General features: G+C 37.4%; 1 protein-coding gene across 4 annotated transcripts in view; it reads right to left on the reverse strand.

Moving 5' to 3' along the window:
- Positions 1 to 444: 444 nt before the first annotated feature.
- The window catches only part of rapgef6 (Rap guanine nucleotide exchange factor (GEF) 6), a 101,155-nt gene continuing 76,272 nt past the window's right edge, over positions 445 to 25,327 (reverse strand). For 2 of the 4 annotated variants that reach the window (XM_088932627.1, XM_088932629.1), the window contains 14 exons: positions 23,113 to 23,270; positions 18,420 to 18,660; positions 17,484 to 17,867; positions 15,538 to 15,749; positions 14,520 to 14,643; positions 12,606 to 12,629; positions 11,416 to 11,636; positions 10,282 to 10,464; positions 9,776 to 9,919; positions 9,243 to 9,353; positions 7,155 to 7,383; positions 5,942 to 6,423; positions 4,859 to 5,170; positions 445 to 4,232 (listed from right to left, as the gene is read on the reverse strand). In XM_088932627.1, coding sequence (XP_088788753.1) covers positions 4,210 to 4,232; positions 4,859 to 5,170; positions 5,942 to 6,423; positions 7,155 to 7,383; positions 9,243 to 9,353; positions 9,776 to 9,919; positions 10,282 to 10,464; positions 11,416 to 11,636; positions 12,606 to 12,629; positions 14,520 to 14,643; positions 15,538 to 15,749; positions 17,484 to 17,867; positions 18,420 to 18,660; positions 23,113 to 23,270 — 2,848 coding nt within the window. In that variant the 3' untranslated portion in view covers positions 445 to 4,209. The remainder of the gene's footprint in view (positions 4,233 to 4,858; positions 5,171 to 5,941; positions 6,424 to 7,154; positions 7,384 to 9,242; positions 9,354 to 9,775; positions 9,920 to 10,281; positions 10,465 to 11,415; positions 11,637 to 12,605; positions 12,630 to 14,519; positions 14,644 to 15,537; positions 15,750 to 17,483; positions 17,868 to 18,419; positions 18,661 to 23,112; positions 23,271 to 25,327) is intronic. The other 2 variants (XM_088932628.1, XM_088932631.1) reach the window with 2 other exon arrangements.

Genomic DNA, 25,327 nt, shown 5'->3' on the forward strand with positions numbered 1-25,327 from the left:
ATGGTCTCAGATCCCTTTATATGTGTTCTCCCACCTCATCCAGCATTAGAGAAGACTCAGTGCTGTTATCCTGGCAAAGGGAAGGTGCACAAAGTACTAAATACAGGGGTGCCAATAATTGTGACACGTGTTTTTGAGGAAAATGTTTATTTTTTATAAGGATTTTGTATTTCTTTGAATAATTTGACCTCACTGAAGGGTTAGATTTCTCTCAGATTTTCAGTGTAAGATCAAGCTAATAAACACCAGACATTTTTTCATAGTCTTTTTTGCTCATCTTTACCAAGGGTGCCAATAATTCTGGAGAGCACTGCATGCATAAAGTGCTTAAAACAAAATGTATGTCATATTTTTTATTATGACCAGTCCTTTGTGGTTTCCCTACTATTCTTCACTCCATAAACAGAGAATGAATGCAATGTAAGATTGATTAATGAATAAGACATTTCATTTTTAATGTACACAGTTTATTGATGTCCAAATTTATATCAGTAGATTTGGAGGAATAAACTGTACTTTTTAAACATTCTCTTAAACAAAATATAACAAATATTTACACTCACTGGTAAAAATACAAAAAGCATACAGGCAAATTGTCTTTCTAAAAGACATAAGTTACAACAGCTATGAAAAATGGGAGACAAAAAGCAACTTATTGGATAATACTTGTGTCACAGACGTGTGCAGTACATTTGCTACCTGTATGACTACAATTGTGCAGTTCTGCCAGAGGTCTAAAAAACATTTATTCCAAAGCTCATTTAGTGCATTCCAGATATATTAGAATAGAGAGAAGCGATTGGCAAACAGTGACACACAAGTCAGCAAAAAGAAAATGCCAAAATAAATCTCCCAATATAGCAGAAAGCAACGTTAAAGAGAAAATACACCTTGGTTGAACTGCTCGTGACTTTGCACAACTATGTAGCTCATAACAGAGAATGCTACAGAATAGTCATACGAGTGACACTTTTTGATGTTGTTCCCTATTTAAAAAGTGGCAGGCTCCTTAAAAAAAACAGGGCACCGGCCAAGAAAATCTCATGTGTATGGTGATGAACATTTTAACTTCAAAACACAGTAGTTTATGATACTTTCGTGCAACCCCAATACAAGTACTGTAGCAAAAAACATGCAAAAAGTGTCAGCCCTATTTAGAATGCATTTAGAATGACTACAAGATGTGTTGAACGGTTGCTCCTACAAGAACCACAACAACAACAAAAAATTTGCTGTCAAATCAGCCTTGACAAAGAAATGGGGTTTTGGTCGGGAGTCTTAGATTTCTCCATAAACCCATATATAAAACAAGGTGAATCTGATGTATACTGACATGAAACATCACCATCCAGACTCTCATTGCCACACTACTGATAGCTTACACTACTGAGTTTATTTCACCTCAGCTCTCACTAATTAGCGGAATACAAATTATCTCACTAAATGTGATTAATATTTTGCCTTAGCTTCAATTATTTATCCTTTCAACTGAAATATAAAAGACTAGTAATGCTAATGTTTATACGTTTCATCACAGAGGACCCTCTTTTCATGTTTTCGGTATAATTTGTCCAGAGTAAATTTGGGTTCTATTTCACCCAACAAAAAAGTACAACTGTATTTAAAGATTAAGGATTTGTAAAGGATTTGTCAAGCTAGAAGTTCCATTTTCTCTTTAACTTTGCTGGAAAAAAAGGGACACCATCTGCTATTGACACAACCGATCAATATGATCAGCTAACCTGAATAAGAACCACAGCTAGGCCATGCAAAAGTAAGCCAAACTGCGAGTTGAAAACGCACAGAATAAAAGTCTGAAATTACCAATGATATTTTTTTTTATTTACACTGCTCTACAAGTAATTTAAATTAGGAAAATATAAAGATCAAGAATATATATTTAAGATCTCTCTTCAAACTTTGTGGCAAATGTTAATACTAAATTTCATTAAGGTTGTTGGGGAATGTGCAAAGATTTCAGAGGCCACTGGCTCAGCTGGGGACTAAGCCAGTGTTTTCAGTGCCGAAAATCCACATATTTACGAGTAAAGCTAATTTATTCTGCAAGTTCAGTCAGTTGACATAAGTTGAAACAACCAATAGGAAGGAGGAGCCTTTTCTGCTATGCACAGAAGGTGAGAGATGTCTGGCTGAACTTCCAGGATTAGAACCAGCAGCTGTTGTCCACAGTGCTTTCGTTTCACCACCAAGAACCCTGCCGTTAACACTGCTCTCTTTTCTCATCTCTAAGAGCCAGTTGCGTCCGATTACTGTACATCCTATACAACAACAAGAGCAGGACAGCAGCAAGGAGTAAAGATGAGGTGATTCAGAAGGTACTCCCAATGTAAAGCAATGCAGCAAGCGTATAAGCTGCGGAGGCAGGGAGGACACTATGTCATAAGACACAAAAATCTCTGTACAATGTTTATGAAGCTCAAAATCAGTCTTTACGTCACACTAAAAACAGCTTATATTACACAAAAATCTTCCTCTTTAAGATTCCTGCCTCAAAACGATTTGGAGCAGTCATAATCTCAGATTTCGATATATCAATATAACAAAATATTAAAATACAGTCTCTATAGCTTTTTTCTCATCTATACAGTCAGTAACATTAATTTATATTAAAACAAAAAATAGATGTATATATTACCATTAATATCTTCAAGTCTTCGTGTCGCATAACGAGGAAAAAAAATCTTGGGCACTAACAGCAAATGTAAAATAGCCCAGAGATATTCCAGTTATATCCCCACATGGAACATGAAATCTGCAGTTTACAACTCCAGGCCTAGGGTTAGTATTTGATTTGATTACATTACTTGATTTACAGAGTAATTTGCAAGCCCCCTAATTTAGTATGTTTCCAGGTTGCAAAATGATCGCAAGTTTTCCAAAGAACAAAGAACTCTGAACTTTAACAGAGGTAAGCCAACAAGACTTGGAGCTGAGAATCCATGAACTGCAATATGTACTTTTTCTTGTTTTATTTTACCAGAAAAGGGATAAAGGAAGGCCTTTTAATTGATGCTTTATGGTAGGAACGTTTACACAGTTTATGATATACTGTAGCTTCCACATGAAAATGGCTCGATATATTTTTACTAAGAGTTCGACTAATATTAGATAACTAACAACTTGGAGTATTATTTACCATTTTAACACACCCCAACAAGACAGAGTAAATACTAAGAAATGCTGTAGCTGCATAACTCATGTAAGCAATGTCATAACTACAGGTTGCATGTTTGTCTTAAACGTCAACCTGTAAGCGTATAGTGTTTATATAAATTGATTCTAGTGTGATACAGTAACAGAAGATGTTATTACAATTATGTTTGGCCTCAGTTTCTAAATTCATATTTTGATTTTTTGGCATAAAGCAGGTAGATGGCAGCATTGCACTAGGAAGTATTTCAATAAGCTGGAGTAGACTAAAACATTTTTAGAACAAAGCCAAATGTTTTCAATTTTACACTCAAAAGAACCTCAACAGAAAGCAAGAAAATAAGAAAATATACTGTGACAAGTCAGTGGATTCAATCATTTTACAAGACCTACCATAATCCTGCTTCTTTTAAAAAGACTACTTTGTCCCCTTCCTAGGTACAAATTATGCTGATCACGCTGGAACATATTTAGAAAGTACTAGCATGCTACTTTAAGCATAAGATTACAACACCTATTAATAAGCACACTGACCAGTCTGATATTTCACAGAAAAATCTAAAAAGAAAAGTTAAATTGATTTTGGTCAAAGACACAAAAATTGTGCTATAGCACTTTAATACTTTTTTCCATCACAGAACCATAGGTGAGGTCGTTAAATAACGTCCATCCCATTACATGGAGGAAATTGAAGATTGTGCAGTGCTTTGCTTTTTGTTCAAAATATCCAAGGTCATTAGAACGGGCACTGTCACTGAAGATATACTCCTGATTTTGGCTAAAAGGATGGAAAAGAAAAGTACTCCACATAAGATTTTCTAAAAATATATGTCTATATTTGCAATTTTATTGTACAAGTCCCAATACAGGGCAGTTTGTGATGGTGTAGGGCCTCTAGCAAGATTAGAAAAATGTGCTCCATTAAAAGACAGCAGCAAGCTGGTATAGCTTATGTAATAAAACACTTATAAGTTTAATCTTCCAGTGTGACCGTGTCCACTGATCCTTCGAGACTCCTTTAAAGTCTTCCTCAGAGAACTAGACAGCCGACACTTGTTCTCCTGCAAAAGAAAGGAGAACATTTTATTTCTGTACAGCCTGTTCCCATCAGCAAAATAAGTCATCAATATTTCTAACAATCATTTTTGTTGCTTTGATTTTACAACACCAGTCACAATAGATTATTATAATTTACAGATAATAAGAAAGGCACTTAGTTTACTTAATTGAAAAGCTTAATAATTTAACGTTCCAATTACACAAAACCATATAAAGTATTTTACATCATTCTTTTTTCCCCAAGTACCAGGAGTTGGATTACACTAAATGGCACTCCCTTCTCCATTTCAAAAGACTATTTAAAAAGGGAAAACCAATAACTGCAGCCCAGAGCAATTTTTAAAAAGAAAGGTACAACTGGTTTTGAAAAAAGGCAATCAGATAAAACTGTCCATTTCGGACTAACATTTTGGTACCTCTCCAGGTACAGAACACCCATTGGTTACAATTTAGGTGTTTAATCTATACAATTATGTTGTTTTCTCATGCATTATTAACACAAGAAAGATGGAATAAGAGGAGTAAACATTGTACAGGCAGCTGACACTCTAAAAAGCTTACATTTCAATAAAAGTCATAACAAGTTAGTTAGCATAATAATCTTTTTTTACGGTTTCACATCACGTACCATCTTCCTCACTATCATGTTGGCTCTGCCGATTAACACTTCCTAGGCTAGGGTCAGAGTCTTGCCGGAACTGCATCTGGGACTGAACTAGTCTCTTCGAATGTGCAACAGCTTCAGGTTGGCAAACAATGGCACATGGGGGCTTCACCAGCTTTGACCTCTGCACTGCCACGCTATAGTCTGGAGGTTTTAAGTGTGGGTGGCGGGACGGTCCTTCCTTTACATCCACTAAGGAGATTCCCTGGTATCCCGGCGGAGTTGGGGGGGGCCCTCTATACCTATCGTCCTTCTGAGTTGACGTAACACAGTACACTGGCACAGGAGACAAGCAGTGGCAATGTTAATGAGGAAAAACAGAAAATGAAAAAATAAATTAAAAACAATGAGATGTTAAAGTTATAAACACGGTACAAAAAAAAAGGGTATAAACAGAATGCAAGATGAATGGCAGCAGCAGATTTTATCCTTAACTTTCCCCCATCTCTATACTTATGAACACCCCCGCCATTTTTTCAGAATGATGTTAAGAAGGAGCTTTGAAATGCAAACACAGATAAGGTAGGCAGATGAGGTATAAAGTAGCACAAATGTATCACAGTAGAAAGTAGCACTAATAGTAGTATGTTAAGCTTAAAGCTTTTCTACATATACACCCTTTCATATTTTACATATTCAAATGAAACAAACCAGTTAAATCAGTTTTGAATTATCATGCTCAGTACCTTCAAAATCTTTGCAGTGAGAGAAAAACCTAAGGGTTCTGGAAACAAATACTACATCCTTCGCAAAGCAATACTGTTTAAAGCAATAGCAGCAGCAGGTGCGTAACAATACATAAAGCACTCTCTTTTCATTATCTCCAATTGCAACTCAAGCCCCACAAATAAAGAAGACAAGACTTGTGTTTAGTGCTTGGTTAATTTAAGCTAGGAGACGGACAGAGGAAAATGAAGTGGTTACGTGCCATTTCGAAGCCCCGAAATCTGCTGATGTCATTTCATTCGTTTCAAAATTTAACAAAAGACATGGAACTCTTCAAGTGCATGCAGGTAGAAAAAGAGAGGAGGTACAGTATGTCCTTACCTATAAGTCCCTTTTCTGTGCTTGAGGTGACAGTTTTGTAAGATGCATCTGTCCTTTGGGGGCTGTCCAAAGCAGCGCCCTGTGTCACCACAGAATTTTCTGGAACCCTGCGCTTAATAGTCCCATAGTTCCCTTCATAAGTGTCAGATAGGGAACTTGAAGAAGCCCAGCTTTGCCTGGACTGGTTGAGCTCTAAGCTGTCCTTGGAATGTCTTTTACTGGCATCGTCCACCCATGACCCTGTTGGCTCCACTTCCACTATGGGCCCTTCCAGCTGTGTGTGGCGGAAGGAGCTGAGCTCCCAGGTCCTCTGGCCCGGGATGCTCTGGAAATTGTCATGGGAGTTGCTGGAGCAGGAAGTCCAGCTCCCTCGGCCGCTGTCCGCTGTGTCAAGGAATATGTGATCGTGTGTGAGCTCCTCATTGCTCGTTGAAGATGTGAACGTTGACGCCCTCGTAACAGGAGGCCGTGGCATTGAATAGCTAAAGAAGAAAAAAGAAACAATAACTTCTTGCACAGCAACAGAACCCAATGTGCAATGTCAAGCAGTCCTTTGCAGCTACTACTGAGCCACTCATCCAAAGCTGAATAATCAAAGGGTTTTTTAAAATGATTACTAGAAAGGGAAGGCCATACATAATAATTTGCTGTGTTTGCCAGGGAATAAAATGATTTGATCAATTCTGATTATGATACAAATTGTGGCGAGAAGTGCAGATTAGTGGGTTTCCTGCCGTGCACACACCGCTATCTGCCACTGAGCAATGTACTTCATCCAGACTGGTCCAGTCTAACAAGTCGCAGAAATATCAGCATTACCGAGGGTATCCCTAGTGCACTATCCAAGATGGCGTGACATACAGTACTCTTGAGTCTGCTTAGTGTTACAGAAACCTGAAAAGTTCTAAACTGAGGAGCTTCTAGGATTGACCGTGGACTTTACAGAGTTTCGTTAACTGGTTAACAATACCACAATCAGCATGAATTTTATTCAAATGATTTTATGGACTGCAAGAATGAAGATGTAATAGGAAATAAAAGTAAATGGTACAATGGTATGTGACTTAAGGTTTAACTTCATGTCTTCGGTGCTCATATTCCAAAACTGTCAGCACAACACTTAGTACAGTGACCTGCCTTGGTTTGGTACACCAGGTCATGAAACACAGCGAAGGGGGGTGAAGGTCAGCTGCCAGTGGCTGCAGGATGTTACCTGGTACAGGGCTGGATACAGTCGGCTGCGGCGTGCACACCGTTTTTCCTGTCTGCGGCCCCCGCTCTCTCGGCGAGGCTGCAGGCCTGCGAGTAGCAGCGCTCCTCCGACGCGGAGGCTGGTACGGAGTCCACCGAGCAGTTGCTGACGAGGCTCGAGCGAGAGGAGATCTCGCTGTGACTCGAGTCCGAGAAGTTATCAGACCTTGTCGGAGCAGTCACAGCAATACCTGGAAGGGGGGGGGGGGCAAACTCGTCAGGTTTCTTTCAGAGTTTGCAGCATATTTTGCAAAGGAACTGTTTCTGTCCTTTGGAGAATTTTAACAATATTATAAATTTCAATTAGCAAAAAATAATATACCCTCAAGCCTGATCGCTAAAACATAGTAAAACAAAGGCTATTCCCATAGCTCCGGAAAAAACTCAAGACTCTATGGCTCCCCGAGAACTTTAGAAACTTGGATTTTAAATCATTGATCAACAATGAATGAAGATGAGACATTTTATGTGACATTTAGTATTACGTCCACCAAAATCATAACATAGCTATGCACATCAGTTAAGATCACTTTAATTTTGCAGCATCGTTCTGAGGAGAACATTTTTACCCCCACAACCATCTGAATATCATGTGATTCAGTAATGTGTACGGGCCAATACAGTATGGTGCAATATGGATGTTAATTTTAAATCACATTTGAAGCAATCTATATAAATAAACGTTTGGTCTCTACAACATTCTTCATTTTCTTTCTGTTGGTGGAAAGGGGCTCTTGAAATCTAAAGTAGTAATATCAAACTAGTTATGTGCCGTTTCTAAACGGACAAAAGTCATGTAACTTGGCAAAGAGCAAAGCCCGGGTTATGTTTCACTCTATATGCAATTTTGAAAAGTGAAAGGTTATCAACAGCATGCAGATATTTTAAAAATACATGAGTCTGAAGGATTTTAATTTATAAAGCACCCAGGTCTTTACTTGCTTCCTTTGGGTCTACTGTGCATCATCTACAGGCTTGTTTCCACAGTTTCTTATATCAAACTTTTTTTAATAAAACAGTTCTGAGGTTTTTTTTATTATAAACCTCTCAGTCTTAAAAATAAACACAGCCTTGTGCAGATCAAATCACCAGAAAATGCACAGTTAATTCAATACACTTTGACAGGCAGTGTCATAGGAGGTGTTTTTTTCTAAGGCACTAATGATTCTAGCACTAAATGGCATTTTCTGCATCTATTATTTTATTAAGCACATTTCCTTTCACTATTTTAAACTGTACAACTGTATATACAATATTGAGGAGATATTCCAGTTCCAGAGTGCATCCTTACTTTTTACTGTTCTGTATTCTAAACAAATATTCTGTCCCTCATGATATCACTTAAACTATAAATAACATCAGTTTATCTGTCTTTTTGCATACCACTGATGTGATTTGCAGTAGTAAAAATATTTCATGTAAAAACACGAACATAAAAACTGATTAACAATAATGGACAAAATACAATCAGAATCTGTAAAGATAAAAAAATGATTTTTCTATATATTCTATAGATATCCTGGTCATCAAGAGAACACTTGGCTTGTATTTAATCTCAAAAACATTCCAATGAGCATTATAATTGCAAATAATTGGAACTGATGTAAAATGTTTTTGAACACTGAAGTCCAGAGTCTATTCAATCTGTGTTTCTGTCCTTGAACTTATTTTATTCAGATGGTCTTTCTTCTCATATGCCTGGCTCTTGGGTAGAACCACGCTGAAAATCTGTTCACTTGCACAGCGAAGTTGCTCAACCCCTGACTTCGCTTGCTAGGATCCTCCGAGTCATTTCTGTCTCTCTCTGCCTGCTCTTCAACACAGTGAGCTGCCTTGCCCTCACTGGCAGCAGCTGCTGCAGCTCTCTCCCTAGACTGGCTTCTCTCCCTGCACATTCTAAACGGTGACCTCATCCTTTTCCTTGGGGTTATCTCTGGCACTGGCTCAGAGGAAGGCCCTGGCACTGTCTGCATGCTGTCACTGCTACTGTTTCCTGCCGCTGCCCTCACTGCTGTCATCTGACGGATTCTCTTCTGCAAGAAAGCCCCACCTATAGAGCTGCGGTGTGCACTGTTCCTGGTGCTAGCCTCACTGGTCAGTGAGGACGAGGAGCCCGACAGGTTCATCTGGCTCGAGTTCTGAGACTTTGGGACACTGCCAACTGCACAAGGAAAAAATGAAGATGAGACAAAATGCCGCATTTACGGTTTTCATTAACTCCTTCAAAACCCTAAGACTTTACCCGTGAACTCTAAAGCGATGGGTTTTTCAGATTTTCTTTTCGAGAACATGAAGCATCAGCATTTATCATACATCTGTTGCATCGATACCTAGCTGTTTTAAACCTTTTATTTTTTATCAAAAAGTTCACCAGTTAATTCTAAAGTAGTCTAAGCCAAAATAATTACTACCTGTAAAAGCACAGTTCCTTATAAGAGTACGCTTCACAAATCTGTCAGTCTGCTTTTGCAGATGAAGAACTCAGAACACAGGACTCTTTCTGCTCAGGTTACTTTGATCAAAACAGCATTTAAATCTTTCTTTTTTAAAAAGCAGAGACACAGTGAAGAAGCCAAGGCGCACCTTTGCGGGGCGATCCCTGTGGAGAGACAGGGGGGCTGGAGTGAAGGGAAGAGGCAGTCGACCCAGCGTCTTCTGCAGTTCTCTTACAGTTCACCTCCTCAGATGAGCTGACAGGTTTCTTTACCACCTGTGGAGAACTAGTACCTGCAAGAGGGGACAACTGGGTCAATCTTACAAGTGACTGCTTCTGGCACTGTGAAGTACTTCTGGCACTTCTTTCTTGAAGAGCTGAACAAACTGACAAATTACACTTGTTTTATGCTACAATAACACCCCAAAGGGATTATCAAAAAGACAAATGCAAGCTTCAGACACTCAACATACATTATGAACACAGATAAGATTTTTAAACCCAGCTGCTTTGCATCAGAACTGCAGAAAATTAAGACAGAAATAAAAGAAGACTTCTGAAGAGGGAGGATTCAGCAGATCTCAGAAAGACTAAACCATACGATGCATTTAAAGCAATTTTATGGAAAAACATGAAAGACAGGCATTAAACTCACTGAATGAGACAATGTCCTTGGATGCCCCTTTCTTCCGCAGTGGGTAGAGATTGACAGTGGGCACCTGAAGGACCTGGCTCATTCTGTGTTGCTGGTGGGATTTTCCAGATGGAAGTGATGATCTTGAGGATACCGGGGACATGTCAGATTTGGCTGACCTCCGTTCACTTAAGTTCTTGGACACTGTCATATTGAAACAGGAAATAATTAATCTTGCATTTGTCGTTGCAAGATTATTATGTTCCCACCAAAGACAATCACAAAATAACAACACTTTAAGACATTTTACAGTAAGAGTGGAGGCGTGTCTAGCTGAGATAAGTGGTTGGGAAAGTCAAAGACAAGGGAGGAACAAACATATTAAGAATTAAAGTTCTGGCAAGCAAACGGAATCTGAGATAAAATGTAAAAGCAGAAAGATAATCTGTTTTATCCATATCAAAATGTCTAAAATGTTATAATCTGAAGTAATTATTTTTACTGGTATTGTTCAAAACCATTACATTAGCCCCTGTCTTAAGAGCTGCCTTGGACACTGAGCAGGGTTGTCCAGCACAATCCACCAGATGGCAGTGTGAGCCCAGTAACTTCTGAAAAAGTGTTTTCCATGACCAGCTAGTACTTAAAATAATTCAAATAGCTTCAAATTTCGTCATCTATTTGATGTCCAATGTTTAAAAACATCTAGAACATGGTCTTAATGTAGAACCAAACCTAGCAGAAGGAAAGGATCAAATTTTTGTGAATCTATTTTAGCAATTAAAACATATTGCCATTCTATCAGCATAAGGCTGAAAATGGTCAATACATGAGGCCAGAATATTTAGGTTGCAGAACTAAAATCAGTTTTAGCCGTTTTTCTTTTCAGTTCTATTTCATCTCCTACTGGCTGAATTCTTCCGCATCTTACAGATGGAAGTTTCCTGTATACTTACAGAGCTCCTGTATAATTATAATAAAAAGAATACATTAACTGGGTTATTCCTTAAGAAATACACATAGATCAAATTAAATCTAAAAATGGCATACCCAGGTCAAAACGTAAAACGTGATGAATGCAGAAAGTAAACTACTGTACAACTCTGGACTGAGAAGAATTGTACAATTCCCCTTGGGGAAAAAAAACAAACTTACAGGTGCTGTAAGCGGGTTCACACTGCAGCGACATAATCTGGAATTTCTCCTCGTCCGTTTCCACTTGCAGATTGGAAAGATACTGCTTCACTTTCCGTGCCATCTGGGCGTCCTCGTACAGCTTCTTGGCATTGAGGAGAGAGCTGCGGCGCACACGCTTCTTGTGCGCCCCCACTTGGACGTCCAGCATGTTCGAGTTAGTGCTGCCCTGGCTGAGAGACCTGCGGCAGGGAAACGGATATGAATGAACTGCATAAAATCAGCACGAGCTGCTCAAAACAGACATGCAGACTGCAGGTTATTTCACAAGAGCGATACATGCCTTTCCCGTTGCAGTTAAAATCAAAGTCTTTCGTTCTTAGCATTAAAAGGATAAGGCAGAAAAGGGTTTACTGAGGGCAGTGAAGTTTCAGTAAAACAAAACCACATTTAGATCACACACACAGTATGACTAGATTCTGTATAAAACTTTATGCAGGGTCATATTCTACTTCGGCTAACTTTGAACCTTTACAAACCGCAGTGCAAGAACTCTAGTGCATGACTTTTTGTCGTTTCAATCGAAAAAAATATTGTGTTTTTACATCAGTTCTGTTACACAATGTTTTATAAGCTAGATGCAATTACTTCATATTCAAGCAAAATTCTTAAGAGTATATCCAGTATTCTGCATTCCTAGATACAATAAGCTGCCCCCCTTGCTACCAGATTAAATACAGTAATACACACCGATTCATAGTTTTCCTAATTATTTTAGAAATAGAAGCAGTCCATGCTTGTTAAATCTTTTTTTTTTAACAAGTCATTCAAAATTGACTTTTAGCATAGCAAGTTAAGAAGGCCATGCAGGTTTCTTATTCACTGAACCATGCCAAGAAGTGATGATGTTTGATGAATGAAAAACGTTAGAAAACAAATGATAAAAGTAACCAAAAAATAACACACAACACAAAGTAATTCACATTCCATTACAATGTTTATGATGCAGAATGATTATTCCCCTAGATATAGGTTACTTCTCAGCATCCAACAACATGTTCAATGGCTGACAAATTCTTGTCTTGCAACCAGTCTCTTCAGTATCAATGTTAATACACAGTATGAAGCATGCTGTTCTTATCTTGGTAAAGGCAACCAGGATGCAAGGTGTTAAAGTGCTTAGAATTGGTGGCTTGGTAACAGGAACTTACCCTAAACTTTTCCACCTCTTCTTCCTGCAAGCAAGAGCCATGAACATTGAAGCATGTTTTAAAAGGGAAGAATCGGGACACAGAACAGTCAAGACCCAAGAGCAACAGGAGCAAAGCAGGAGGAGGAAAAATGCTTGAAGCAAAGGACAATGACAAGATCTGAAATCCTCTTCCATACCTCTGAAACTCAAACACCTTGCATTTGATTACGACGTACTAAATATAGCAGGTAGTGTTGATGTTGAAATTGTATAGGAATATTCTAATCACCTGTCTCTCCCCTTTTCTAAGATTAAAAAGGATTTGATGCAAACAGAAGAGTGGTCATAACTCCTTCAACACAGCATTTGAAATAATTTACAATAAATTAGAAATCTTCTCCTTTTCCTTGCCAAACCTCTGGAGTGATCATATACATGACCCTATTGTCCTATTCAGAAAGGCACCCATCATTGCCTTGACCAGTTCAAGCACTAAAATGAAGAATGTCCACATCACGGCCAATAATTTGGGGAAACAAAGGTGATAAAACATCCTCAACAGAACTCAGTTTGTGGCCTCTACAGGCTTCCTCTAGGCAAAATAATTCAACAACACATCTTTCTTAAGGATGCTGGACAGTTCTGCATTGTTTTCAGAATTTCTGCATGTTCTGAAAAATGGAAATGTATAGAAATACAGAGTCCTTTCTTGCCATTACTGTACAACTACTGTCTTCCTGGTGTTCCCAACCAAAACTTCAGAAATATTTATCATTTATACTTCCATTTGTGATTTTTATTGGCTTTTACCCTGCCCATCAATCGAGACATCTGTTCTGAAATGCTACCTCTATAAGCTCCATAATCAGCGCCTTTCACATACTGTGATTGTCAAGCCTTTTCTCTTCTGGGCTCATGCACGAGTTTTACCTCAGCCCATCAGCCTCCCCTGACAAATCAGTGTTAAGGACACATTAATCCACAATATGTTCGGCCACAATGGTTACCCACCAGATTTCAAATCACTTTTATGAATCTTCAGAACCTTACCGCTCTCTCCCAGTACATTCCTAATAATCTATTTGTTCCTTGTGATCCTAGCCCATTCTTAACAGATTTAAGCTAGCTAAGCCACACGAACGCTCCAAAACTCACAGCCATTACTATCAGTACAGCCCCTATTGTAACCTACACAACATCTCTTTGGCTTATACTAAACCTGATCTCTTCTAAAGAGCAAGTGTAATATTTTGTCCCATAATTCATCCTATTCAATTCGGATTATGATAGCTAATGAAACACCCCGTTTTTGTTTTTCCTGTATTTTTAACTTGCTTAGAAAATGTTCAATCTAAAAACTTAATAGTGCCTGGAACCCTGAAGTAGTTTCTGCAGCTTCTGTAAGATTCAGTTAATCAACTGTATCAAAGTAACATGAGCAGTTGTGACCACAATGAAAAGTTGCTCAACATTAAAATGAATACCACACTCTTGAGTTTATAGGAGACTAATGATAATCAAACCTACACTACCAAAGGTTTGCTAAAATGCATGAAAGCCTCCTCAAATAAGAAATTATTCAAGACTTCTCACACCGTCCAGGCAGCACTGGGGCTGGAAAAGACATCGGACAGTTGCACTCCTATTGCAATACTATACAATGTGAGCCATCTGGATACTTTACCAATGTTACAATATCTTTATTCTAAACGAGCCTTGTTATTGATTACACAAAAAATCGATTCACACAGTGACACTGGCTGCCAGGGGTTTTAGTCAGCAATAAACTGCATAATATCTTCATCAGGGAATTCACACACGGAGCACAAGCACAATCATTATTGATTCTCAGGCTCCAGCCACAGCCCTGGCCTGTTCGAGCTGGATTATTCACATGTAAAATGCCCCACTTTCACCATTGAAAAGTACCCACCTCTGCCTGAACATGAGGGCTGGGTCCATGTTGGCAGAAGTCATGCGCACAACGTGGCGGATCTCTTTGGCAACCATCCGCAGCTTCTCAAAGTTCACGAGACCATCCACACTGGAATCATTACCTGCAACCACAAGGAGAGTTTCATCATGTAAAAATAACAACACATTACCCATTTTAATTAGAAACTGCACAAGAGTTAAAACACTGGAAGGTGATGAAGAAACAGAATACTGAACGGTTTTGTTCTACATAAATATTGGCTGAAACACAGTCTGCCACCTTCATATGTCTGATGTACACAATAAATATATCTTTCTTTATAAAAAAAGATTCCACCAGACCTCCTCAGAATTTGAGGCTTTCAGTTCTCCGTTTTACTGAGATTCTTTTCAGGATAGAAGCTTGCTCTTCCACTGCAAATTGAACCTGCTCTGCGATGCAGAGATTCTCAAAAGGACAGGCAGCTGATAAAGCATTTTAACACATAGGTCCATCATCATAATGAGCTTCCAACTGATTTATTATTTCTTCTTAATCATTACGAATGGGTTTGTAAATAGTTGGTGCTCATCAGGGACTATGACCTTTCTATAGGCTAGGTACTTTTATTAACATGGTATTTAACATATATTTAAAATTCTGGACTGTTATTTGTGACTGCATGCAAGACAGCTTTCTAATTTGTCTTCTGCTATGAGCTACCCATTTAATCAAAGCAACAGTGCTCTAGCAGCACTTCTAACAGTATTTTGCTGAATTTAAATGTCACTTTTACCATTGTATGACTGTAATTACTGTACACAGGTCCTACAATGGAATTGCTTGGATAGCATTTGACAGACGTTTGGTTCTCAAGTTACATAAACTTGTGAATTCCCACCTAAAACTTCTGTATCTAACTTACAAAGAAATAACGAGATTAGTCATAATGCAAAAAAGAAAGCAATCAAGCTAGAAAAAAATAATTTAAGAGAAAACAATCATCATTAGTTAAGAACTTCTTAAAATAGCCTACCTTCATGAAGAAATGTCAAGTCCTTCTTCACAACAGGAAAGAGAGGAATGATGGGAGGCTGCATACTCTGGCTGCTTAGCAGATTGCGATACTTAGCCATGTTCCTTGAAGGGTCAAAAATGTCCTGGAGATCTCTGAAGAGTTTTTCATACTTGCTTGGAAGCTTTTCCCATGTTCCCCTCAGACGAGCTACTGGTGCCAAGTTCAGGCCACTACAATGATACAGGACAGAGTTTAAGCCTTTCAATGCAGAAGAACAAGAAATTAAGCAAGCCCAAATCTGTCAGAAAGTAATATGAAACTTTTTCCATACATATAACCGATATGCTCCTTTGTTGAATTGTTGAGTTTAGAAGAGAATTCCCTTGTCAAATATGACTTCTCACTGACTGAACATTAATAGGAAAATCTGAATAAATGCGGAACCTACTCATTTTTAAGAACCACCCCCCAAAACACACAAGCACTTTAAGTCAAAATCAATCAGCAAAAATGTGAAGTTTTATAACATAAAGGCTTGTATATTTTGAGTTTTCAAAAACTTAAGACAGCTACTGCAATTTGTAATCTTAGGTGCTCTGCTAAAGCTAACAAAAATTCTGAAAGACTTAAGAATTAAGTCAGGATTTATAATTTACCTCACAAAGTGCTGACATATAACTTCTACATAATACATGTACAACAAAAAACATTGGGTTGTGTTCTTGCCTACAAAAAATCTATACCAAAGTGTTACATTTTTAATGCTTTGTTTCATCAATAGGAACTGATTATATATTCCTGACATCAAGACACGTCTTTCTCTAGTATCTAAAAAAAGCTATGTTGTTTTTTGCTGGAAAGGTTTCAAGCATTGATTCAATAACATGCTCAGCAGCTCATCTGTAACAGGAAAAAGGTGGAATCATGACTTTGAGTCCATCACCCATTTTCAATCACTCAGTGCCGCAGGATCAACTAACTAAAAATATAAATTTAGAGACTTAGAACGTTTTAACAAAATCCTTTAATTGAGTAATTACATGTTTTATTTATCTTTTTCGGGGTTTTCCTCATTGAGCAGTATGGATGGCAGAAATAAAAGATTAATTGCGTTTTGTTTTTCAAAGCAGACTAATTTTTTGTCGGCAGTCATAAAATTTTCAAACATGAAACAAAAGAGCAAATTCACTGTCAGTTACATACTCGTCATTGTGGTTTTTGCTTCTCCTTTACTTTTACAGGAAACAATTCTTTCCTTAATGAGACTTAAAGACCTTGATTTACTTGTTTGGGTAACAGTGGGAAAATAAATCAGTGAAGATAACTCTGCACTTTCTGTTTGGAGATCAACCTATGCAGTGCAGATGCCGAAATTTACTCAAGGTGTGATTAGGCCCACAAAAGCTGTGAAAGTAAACAGACAACTGATGAAAGTGACTAATTCATTAAATTAAATGAATGAATTAAATTCATTTTATTTAATTCTTTATTTCAGCTTTCGCCAAAAGTAATATTCTATTGCAGACTACCGGCAATTGCACTGTACAGCAAGTTAACAAAATAGTTCAGGTGTGTAGCTGCGTCAGCATGCGTAGGCTGCAAAGGAACAAGTAATAGGTTTATTCCATGCTGAAAAAAAAGAAAAAAGAAAACAAAACGTTTTCAGAAGGCTCCACGGCCAAAATGTGGTGTTTTCTTTTTTCTTTTTTTTTTCAGCATGGAATAAACCTATTACTTGTTCCTTTGCAAGTTAACAAAATGATGGTTCACACAGAATATATCAATTCTGGCAGATACCAAGGTCAAATGGTTCTGTAGAGAGCACTTCAAATTGGCACAGAATTTCATTTGAAAAAAAAGAGTAAATCTTAATGCTACATTATACCATTAAGATGAAACATTCATTCCCAATGCTCTTTCAAGAGAAATGAATGTGCTAGGCCAACAAAAAAAAGGAAACATACCTGATTATTGCAAACATAGAGTTAAAATTTTTACACTCCCGACAGTGCAGAGAAATTTTAATGAAGTGCTTAATGGTCTTCATCCTCTTGAAGTGGTTGGGCTCTTTCAGGATCTCAGTGGCCACCCAGAATGTTTCTTGATTAATGACATCTTCGAACTGCTTGAGGTGGGTGTTGCTGGCCGCAGAGTCCAGTTTGAACAGATCGTCAATGTACTCTGTGGGCTCGAGGTTGCGGAAGAGTTCGAAGTCCCGCATGGAGAGCTGTGTGGCCACCTCCACCGTGCTCAGCTGGAGCAGGCTGATCTGGCTCTCCCTCAGCAGCTCCTGTGCATCGTCATCCGAGCACAGAGTCTCTGTCTCCATGTTATTTTTCAGGTAGTATCTGGGGAAAAACCCACAAATGGTGCAAAAAGATTAATGACATGAAAAAAGCTTGCTCAAAGAAGAGATGGGGTTCGAGAGGTGTCTGCAGAACAGCAGGTCTGTTCTAGGAATTGGGAGGATTACAGAAAATGCAATTTTTGTCTAAGTAAAAAAAAATTCTGCTGGATCAGCTTGCCTGTGTCTTATTATGCATATCAGTTACTGTCAAGGAAGTTCCTGTTAAGCAAGATACAGAACAGAGAGTGGCTCTTATTTGCATAGTCTAGAGACCAAAAATAGATACATTGAATGAAAAGTTTGCTCCAAAAGATCTACATCAAAAGTATTCAGTTTACATGCTGTTCTATGAGACCTTAATTTATAGACTCGATATATGCATTGCTGTTCAGACACAAGCGGGGATAACGTTCACTGCAGCCTAGAATGAAAGTGGAAGAAATGTTTAAAAAAGAGTGTTGAGTATTTTAATGGCTTTTTAACATGCCTTTCGGAGCACGTGTTCTGTTCATGTTTTTCTACCACTCCATTGGAAACATGTTTAAATTCCTACCGCCCGTTTAGCTGGATCCTGTCGGCTAGTTTGGACAGCTGATCAGGAAGCCTCCTCTGTTTGATCACGCCCTCAGGGCTGATGGAGACCTCGCAGAGGGAATAGGTATCAGGAGCTGCCGTCAGACCAAACTCATTGACCACATGAGACACCACGTCCTTGGCTGTTGTGTCTTTGCTTATAATGATGTAGCAGCTCTGCTGGTCAGCCTTAAAAACGCGGATAACTTGATCTGGAATGTCTATTATAGAAAAAAAAAAGAACAGTTTTAAAAGACAAAAAAAAAATATTTTAATCATTTAGCATGTTTTATTACAATAATCAGTATAAAAAACTCAAGTCAAACAGCTGATCTGAATTCACTGTTGAATATAACTAACTCTATTCTCTGTTCATTTTTGTTTTCACTGACACCTACTGTATGAAGACTGAAATAAGTTTTGAGGATGTTTTCATAAATACACAACAAGTCTAGAGTTAAAGAAGTTCCTTAGAAGAAACTACTTCACACATTCCATAAGGGACTGCAGAAATAACTTTTGTAAAGGTTATACCATAAAAAACCTTAAGCTATCCAAAAAAGGTTAATCAGCCTATAAAATGTAGAAAGATTCTTGAACATTAAACAAAGAACTGTTTCAACTTCAAGATTTTAATACCATAGACTGAACTGCACTAAATTAAGCAATGATAAATAGAACATAAGCTTCACTTATACGATATCAAGCTAAATCAATACTGATACAGTATTTAACCATTATTATAAATTGAACTATGCAACCATTCATACAAATTGAGTAGGTTAAGAAATGCGTAATTAAAAATAGATAGCACAAGGCTGCTTATTAACGTGCAAAGTGACTTAAACTTCTATTAAAATATCATTATTCTTTTGCAAAATTAAAGATTATACCACAATGTCCTGGGAAATCATGATGAACTGCAGATTCTTTCTAAAAATATTCATTACATCTGATGTTGAATGAATAGAAACTTACAGAACTATTAATTAGAAACAGTCACGTTAAGTGCTAGATAACAGAAATGCTGTATATCAAGTTACAGTGCAAAAAGAAGGACTTTGCATTAATAGCCAATACACACTAGTACAAGACTAAAAATTAAAGAATTTCAACGAATTATCTTTAAAAAATGTATTTCTGTTTTCACGACATTGTAACAAACTTTACAATGTCTGTTTCTTTCTCTTATAAAATTAATTTGGCTGCTTGAAAATTTCAAATGATGCATCCAGTTACTTATCAAAGTTCTCCCTGTCTTCACTCTTCTGGGAGAGGTCTGATATATCTAACTAACAGAAGCTACTGAACTGCTGACTCATGCGCTATTGGTTCTATGCAGGACATGCATACCAAACTACTGCACCATATTCAATAGGAGGGAGGAGTGTGTCAGTTTTATCAGGCAAGAGGTTCACAAAACTACAAAAAACATACATGGAATAAAAAGGGAATACAATGTTTGGCAAATGACAGGAAAGAGCATTTTAAAAAAAAATGCTAAGGGAATGAAAAACACTTTTAGCGGAGGATAAAAGTTTTTCAGTATTCCAACAATAAATAACATTGAAGAATGAAGGGTTTCAGAGAGGAAGGAGGAAAACTTTAGATGATGAAAGGGCAATGACTTATATATAAAATGAATATTTTACTCATGACTGACAAGATGCCCAAGACTGAGTAAAGAAAATATTCTATAATAGACTGAATAGTATAAGCATGAAACAAAACATTCACAGGGGTGAGAATCACTTAAACTAGAGGATTATCAGTATGGCAAAAGGATTTTGTAGTCAACAATCTCCATAACAGAAAAACACTTGGTAACAAAAACTGAATTACAGCTCCTTTAAAAACAACTCATGCATTATGTAGTTATAGTCATACTTACAGTAAAAACTTACAGCTGCGTAAGCAGAAAAGAAAAAAAGAAGCCAGTCATTGGAAACATGACATTTAAACAAATTAAGACATGATATTTCTCTTTTTTAAAAGTGAAACAATACGCACATGAACTGACATGAAAAAGACTAACAAAAATGCAACCTTACTTTTACATCAGTTGCTCACTGGGCATGTTGGTGAATTAATTCTATTTTAAACAGTGAGCACATAGGTTGTTGACTGTTTTGAGTAATCTTTTTCCTTGATAATACCAAGGTGAAGCCATGTGACTTCATTAAACCTGCAGGTGCTCAATGTTCGGTATACGAGTTAAATTAAAATTGCCAGTATGAGTTGATTAAGAATCTGTATAAACAGCCACTCAAAAAGACATGATTTTAATTAATTCAAGAACAGTGAAGGATAAGGCTGTGCTCTGACTAAATAACGAAGACTGCTGGTTGCTATTGTGACAGTTGGAGGGGTCTGCCTGAGAGAAACTGCCCAGTGAATGAGATATTCTAGAACATATACACTAGTCTAGAGAATCCAGGAAAACAGGAAGCACACCCAGACGATCCAGGACCATCATATCATATCTGATCCATAACCATTTTTGCATTGCAGGCTACAGTGGTGAGAAATGCTATGGTAAAAAACCTACACATGAGCTGAATGACTGTACCTCACTTTCTGCTTAAAAATGATCTGTATGTCAGAGGCAGCAGAGAGTGTCATTTTATTTAACAGTAAACGCCGTTTTGCTTCACAAAAACAACGGAAGACGACATGATCCGTGTTATGCCAATTGCCATGGGATTTAACCCAACCAGTAAGTCAGTGGAACTGTGACTTATTGGTTGGGTTAAAGTGGAGTGGAGAAATTTCCTTTAACACAAGAAAATCAATGCTGCATTTGGTAGGGTAACTTCACCACTCAGCAATACACTTGTTAAAGTTATCAAGCCAGTAGGTTTTACAATTTTGAAAGCCAAAGCAATGTTAAGCTCTTGCGATGCCCTGCTTTTTCTCCACAAGGCTCCACACACCCGATGAAGGGTCCACAACCAAAACGTTGCGTTTCTTTTCTTCTTACTTGTTCCTTTGCAGCCTACGCATGCTAATGCAGCTAAAGAATAACTTTTCATAGAGCAATTCATTTAATTAATGGTTCTGTATACAGTACAGTATATAAATGGAATTAGCAAACCACAGAAAAATGTGTGCATATATTATCACACACGTGTAGATGTAAAAACCGACACTGATAAATGCAGATGCACCTACTACACGGTATTTCCACTGCACTGTGGTTAAATGGTAAAAGATAAATTAATGCTACTAACAACTGCTTTAATTTTTAGTAGCATACTTATTCTAGCATTACTGAATTGTAGTAAAAGAAAGAAGCTGTTTTAAGCTAAAACGTTACTGAAAAAGCAAGCAATTACTCATTTTTAAAAGTCAAAATTATTAGTAAAAGTAAAAGTTCACAAGCACTCTTCCACTGCATTTCACTTCTTTCATATAGTGTACTTTTATGTGTTTTTGTTTTGCTGTGAACAAAATGAGAATTTTCAGGCAGTATTTCTTGGCAATTGCTAACGAAGCTAACTGACATCCTTATTGTGCCAATTAAACTTTGAAAATGTATTATATTGCCTGCAAAGGCTGGCAATATTTTTTGAAACAACAAAAATGTATAAAAAAAGATTTTGAGTTTACTACAGTGTTCAAAACAGTTCCGTTAATATTAGGTATAATCTTAGTTACAGGAGTATGCGATGGGAACAACAGATTTTTACAAGTTATGTATTGTGAAGTGGTACAGTATGTTTAGAGATGACAGCTCCTCAGCAGCTTGGACATCCAGGAAACAGACAAGAACGCAGAAACAACTGGGTAAATAAGGGTCACCAAATATGTCGAAAGCAGGGGCTTCCACGTAGGCAAAGCTCATGTGTTAATTAAGCAGATAACATCCCAGCATGCTTAGGGTCATGTATGGAAATGCTGGACAGGTCTGGTTGCGTATAATTTTGGTGAACATGGCTGCAAGAGGAGACTTCAATGACTTTGAAAGAGGGGTGTCTGGCAGATTGTCAGTGACCAAGAAAGCTCAACTTGCTGATGATTCACCAGCGAACGATGTCTAAGGTGACATCAGCATGGAAATCCGAGTAAACGAAATCAATAAAGGGAATTATTGGGCATACTCCAGGATCGTGATAGCCTTGTAAGGCAAAACAGGTGAGTAACTGCAGATCAATTCACTGCAATTTTCAACCTGGGACATTAGCAACCAGTGTTATCAAAATGGTCACTTCTGAATCCAGCTGAGCATTTATACTGTATTCTGGAACCACAAAGACAGTTTTTTCCATCTTCATAAATTAGACGCGAGTTGACTGACTTTCTTGTGGAAGAATTGTGCTGCACCACTCCTACAGAATTCCATATTCTGATAAACCCTATGCCATGGCACAAATGGACTGCACTGGCCTTGTGGTCCAATGCCCTCTTAACTGACGTGACATTGGTGATGTGACATTTCACACTTTTCACTGCTTTTCTGTACAATTTTCCCAATTAAATCATATGCAATAATGGACCAGATCATTACTTCCATGGCCTTCCCTGTACTCTGACCCCAGGCTTCTCTCCCTGTTTGTGTGTCTCATGGAGAGCAAGTTGGGGTATGTGAAAAAGACAAATTCCTAATACAAGAAATTATACATGGCCAATAAAGTGATCTTATATCTTTATCTGCATCTCCAGGACAGCCTTACCTGAAGGATTTGAGAAGTCCAGCACACTGGTAGCAGGCTGCAGTAGGTCAGGACTGCTGGAAGACAGAGATCCTGGGATAGGCATGATAGCAACACTATGTCTGCACTGCTTGGTTCCAACAATGCTGTCATCTTGGGACTGGCCTACGCCACCATCACTATACAATAAACAGAGTAGAAAAAGAAACAAAAATAGAAAGAAATTCTCCTACTTCTTTTTTGACCAAATGCAAAACAATAGTACTATTAAAAAAAGCAAATAAGAAAACCTCATTCTTGGGCCACCTCACTGCTGAAATGTTTCTAACACATAAATGTACAAACAGTTATAGATTCCCAAAATACTGTGCAATCACTGATAATAACAAGTAGGGAACTTAACATTCAATTGTGACCAATATACAGTATCCAATACACATACAGTGTACTGTATACAGTGAATTTATGTACTACTTTGGCTAATCTCAGTTTATAAAGCCAGTTGGTTGGAGCGCTGGAGTCTGATCCATTCCAATAAACCCACTACATGCTGTGTAAATACAATGTATGTGGTACAGATGTGTGTAGATTACAGTCTTCATTCTTGTCTGTAAAGTAAAGCAGTTTTAATTAAATAACGTCACTTACAGTTTTTGCAAAGTTATACAATTAGCAACAGACTGATCGATGTAGTAACACATACTGCATATTCAAAATTGTAAATATTGCCAAATAAGCCTATAATTATTAGCCTGTACAAATCGAGCATGAACAGTATATTATGTAGCTCTGATGTACATACCATGCACAGTATAACAATTTCTAAAATAAAGATATTTGCTGCCTTCATTGCCTAGTCAGTCAAATATTTCTGTAGTAAAAGATATGCAAAGTATGACCTTTTGACAAATGTGAGCGTCATCACTTAACTTTTTAAGGTCATATGCCACAAATACAGAGGGAAATGATTTACTCAGGTGTAAAAGCCAAAATCCTTAAGCAATCTAGATAAGTGACAGTACATTTTGTCTTCAGTTACAGACAGCGGGGTATTTTAGACCTCCCTGGAAAATTCAAGATTAGATGTTATGTAAGATTTATCCTCAATATAGAGGTAGCTGGCTTTACAAAACAGTGAGAGAAATTCAATATTTCCAAAATGTTCCTTTGCATTTAAGGCCCTGTAAAACAATCATTTTTGTTTCCGGGCTACTTACAGTAACAGGCTTTGAAGTAAAGAATCAATTAAGAATGTCCTCAATGCAACAGAAACAAATAAATAAGTCCATATTCATACAAAAATTCTCAGGGATTTAAATCCGTTTTACAATAATTGTAAAACACATAGCAAACACTATTTACATTGTTTTTTTAGTGCTGTTATTTCATAACTAGGTTACAAAAGGGGAAAAAATACTGTCCAATTGATACAGTCCCTGCTTTTTTACTTTTATTGCTATACTTGAAGAGATCTATTGGATGTTCAGTGTTAGTCCCCATCTATAATGGTGCCTACCAATTATCTTTAAACAAACCAGAGCTCAATGTGAATATTTATAGCACCAATAATGCTGTGAAAGATACACGGTCTTTAACTGTTTAAAAATCAAAGCTGTGTCATTAACATTTCATATAATGGCAATACATTAATGCTCAATGTCTAAATCTGAATTCACCCCACCATTGCTTTCTTTCACAAATTACTGACCTTGAAGTTATAACAACAATAATGATATTTGAAATGTAAGTCCATTTTATGCCAAATTATAAACCTTGCCATTTAATTTTATGGTATTTTAGGATAAATTAAAAGTTAACTTTTATGGGGGGTGGGCTTGTCGTTTGCTTATTTTATGATAGTTATCTTTATCATTTTAAAACATATTCTCTTTATAGATACAAGACATGTATCACCTCATATTAATTATAATTATACAAGGGTCTTACCAAAACAGTCCCCTGTGAAGGTGAGGCAGTTACAAAAAAAGACAACATTGGAGAACATGAGAATGGACAACACCATAGCAACTACAGCCAATAAAAAACACACACAAAACAAAACAAGTGCAGTAACCAGCACACTGAAACTCACTAGGCATACACCAAACAAGAACAACATCACACAAAATCTATATTATAATAATTTAAAATGCCAAAGTGATGTAAAGCCTTAATATAACATGAAATAAAGCAAGTGAAACATAAAATGTATATCACATTTAGGATTCTTCAAAAA

The sequence above is a fragment of the Atractosteus spatula genome, chromosome 14 (assembly GCF_055471065.1).
Source record: "Atractosteus spatula isolate fAtrSpa1 chromosome 14, fAtrSpa1.hap1, whole genome shotgun sequence".
NCBI lineage: Eukaryota > Metazoa > Chordata > Actinopteri > Semionotiformes > Lepisosteidae > Atractosteus > Atractosteus spatula.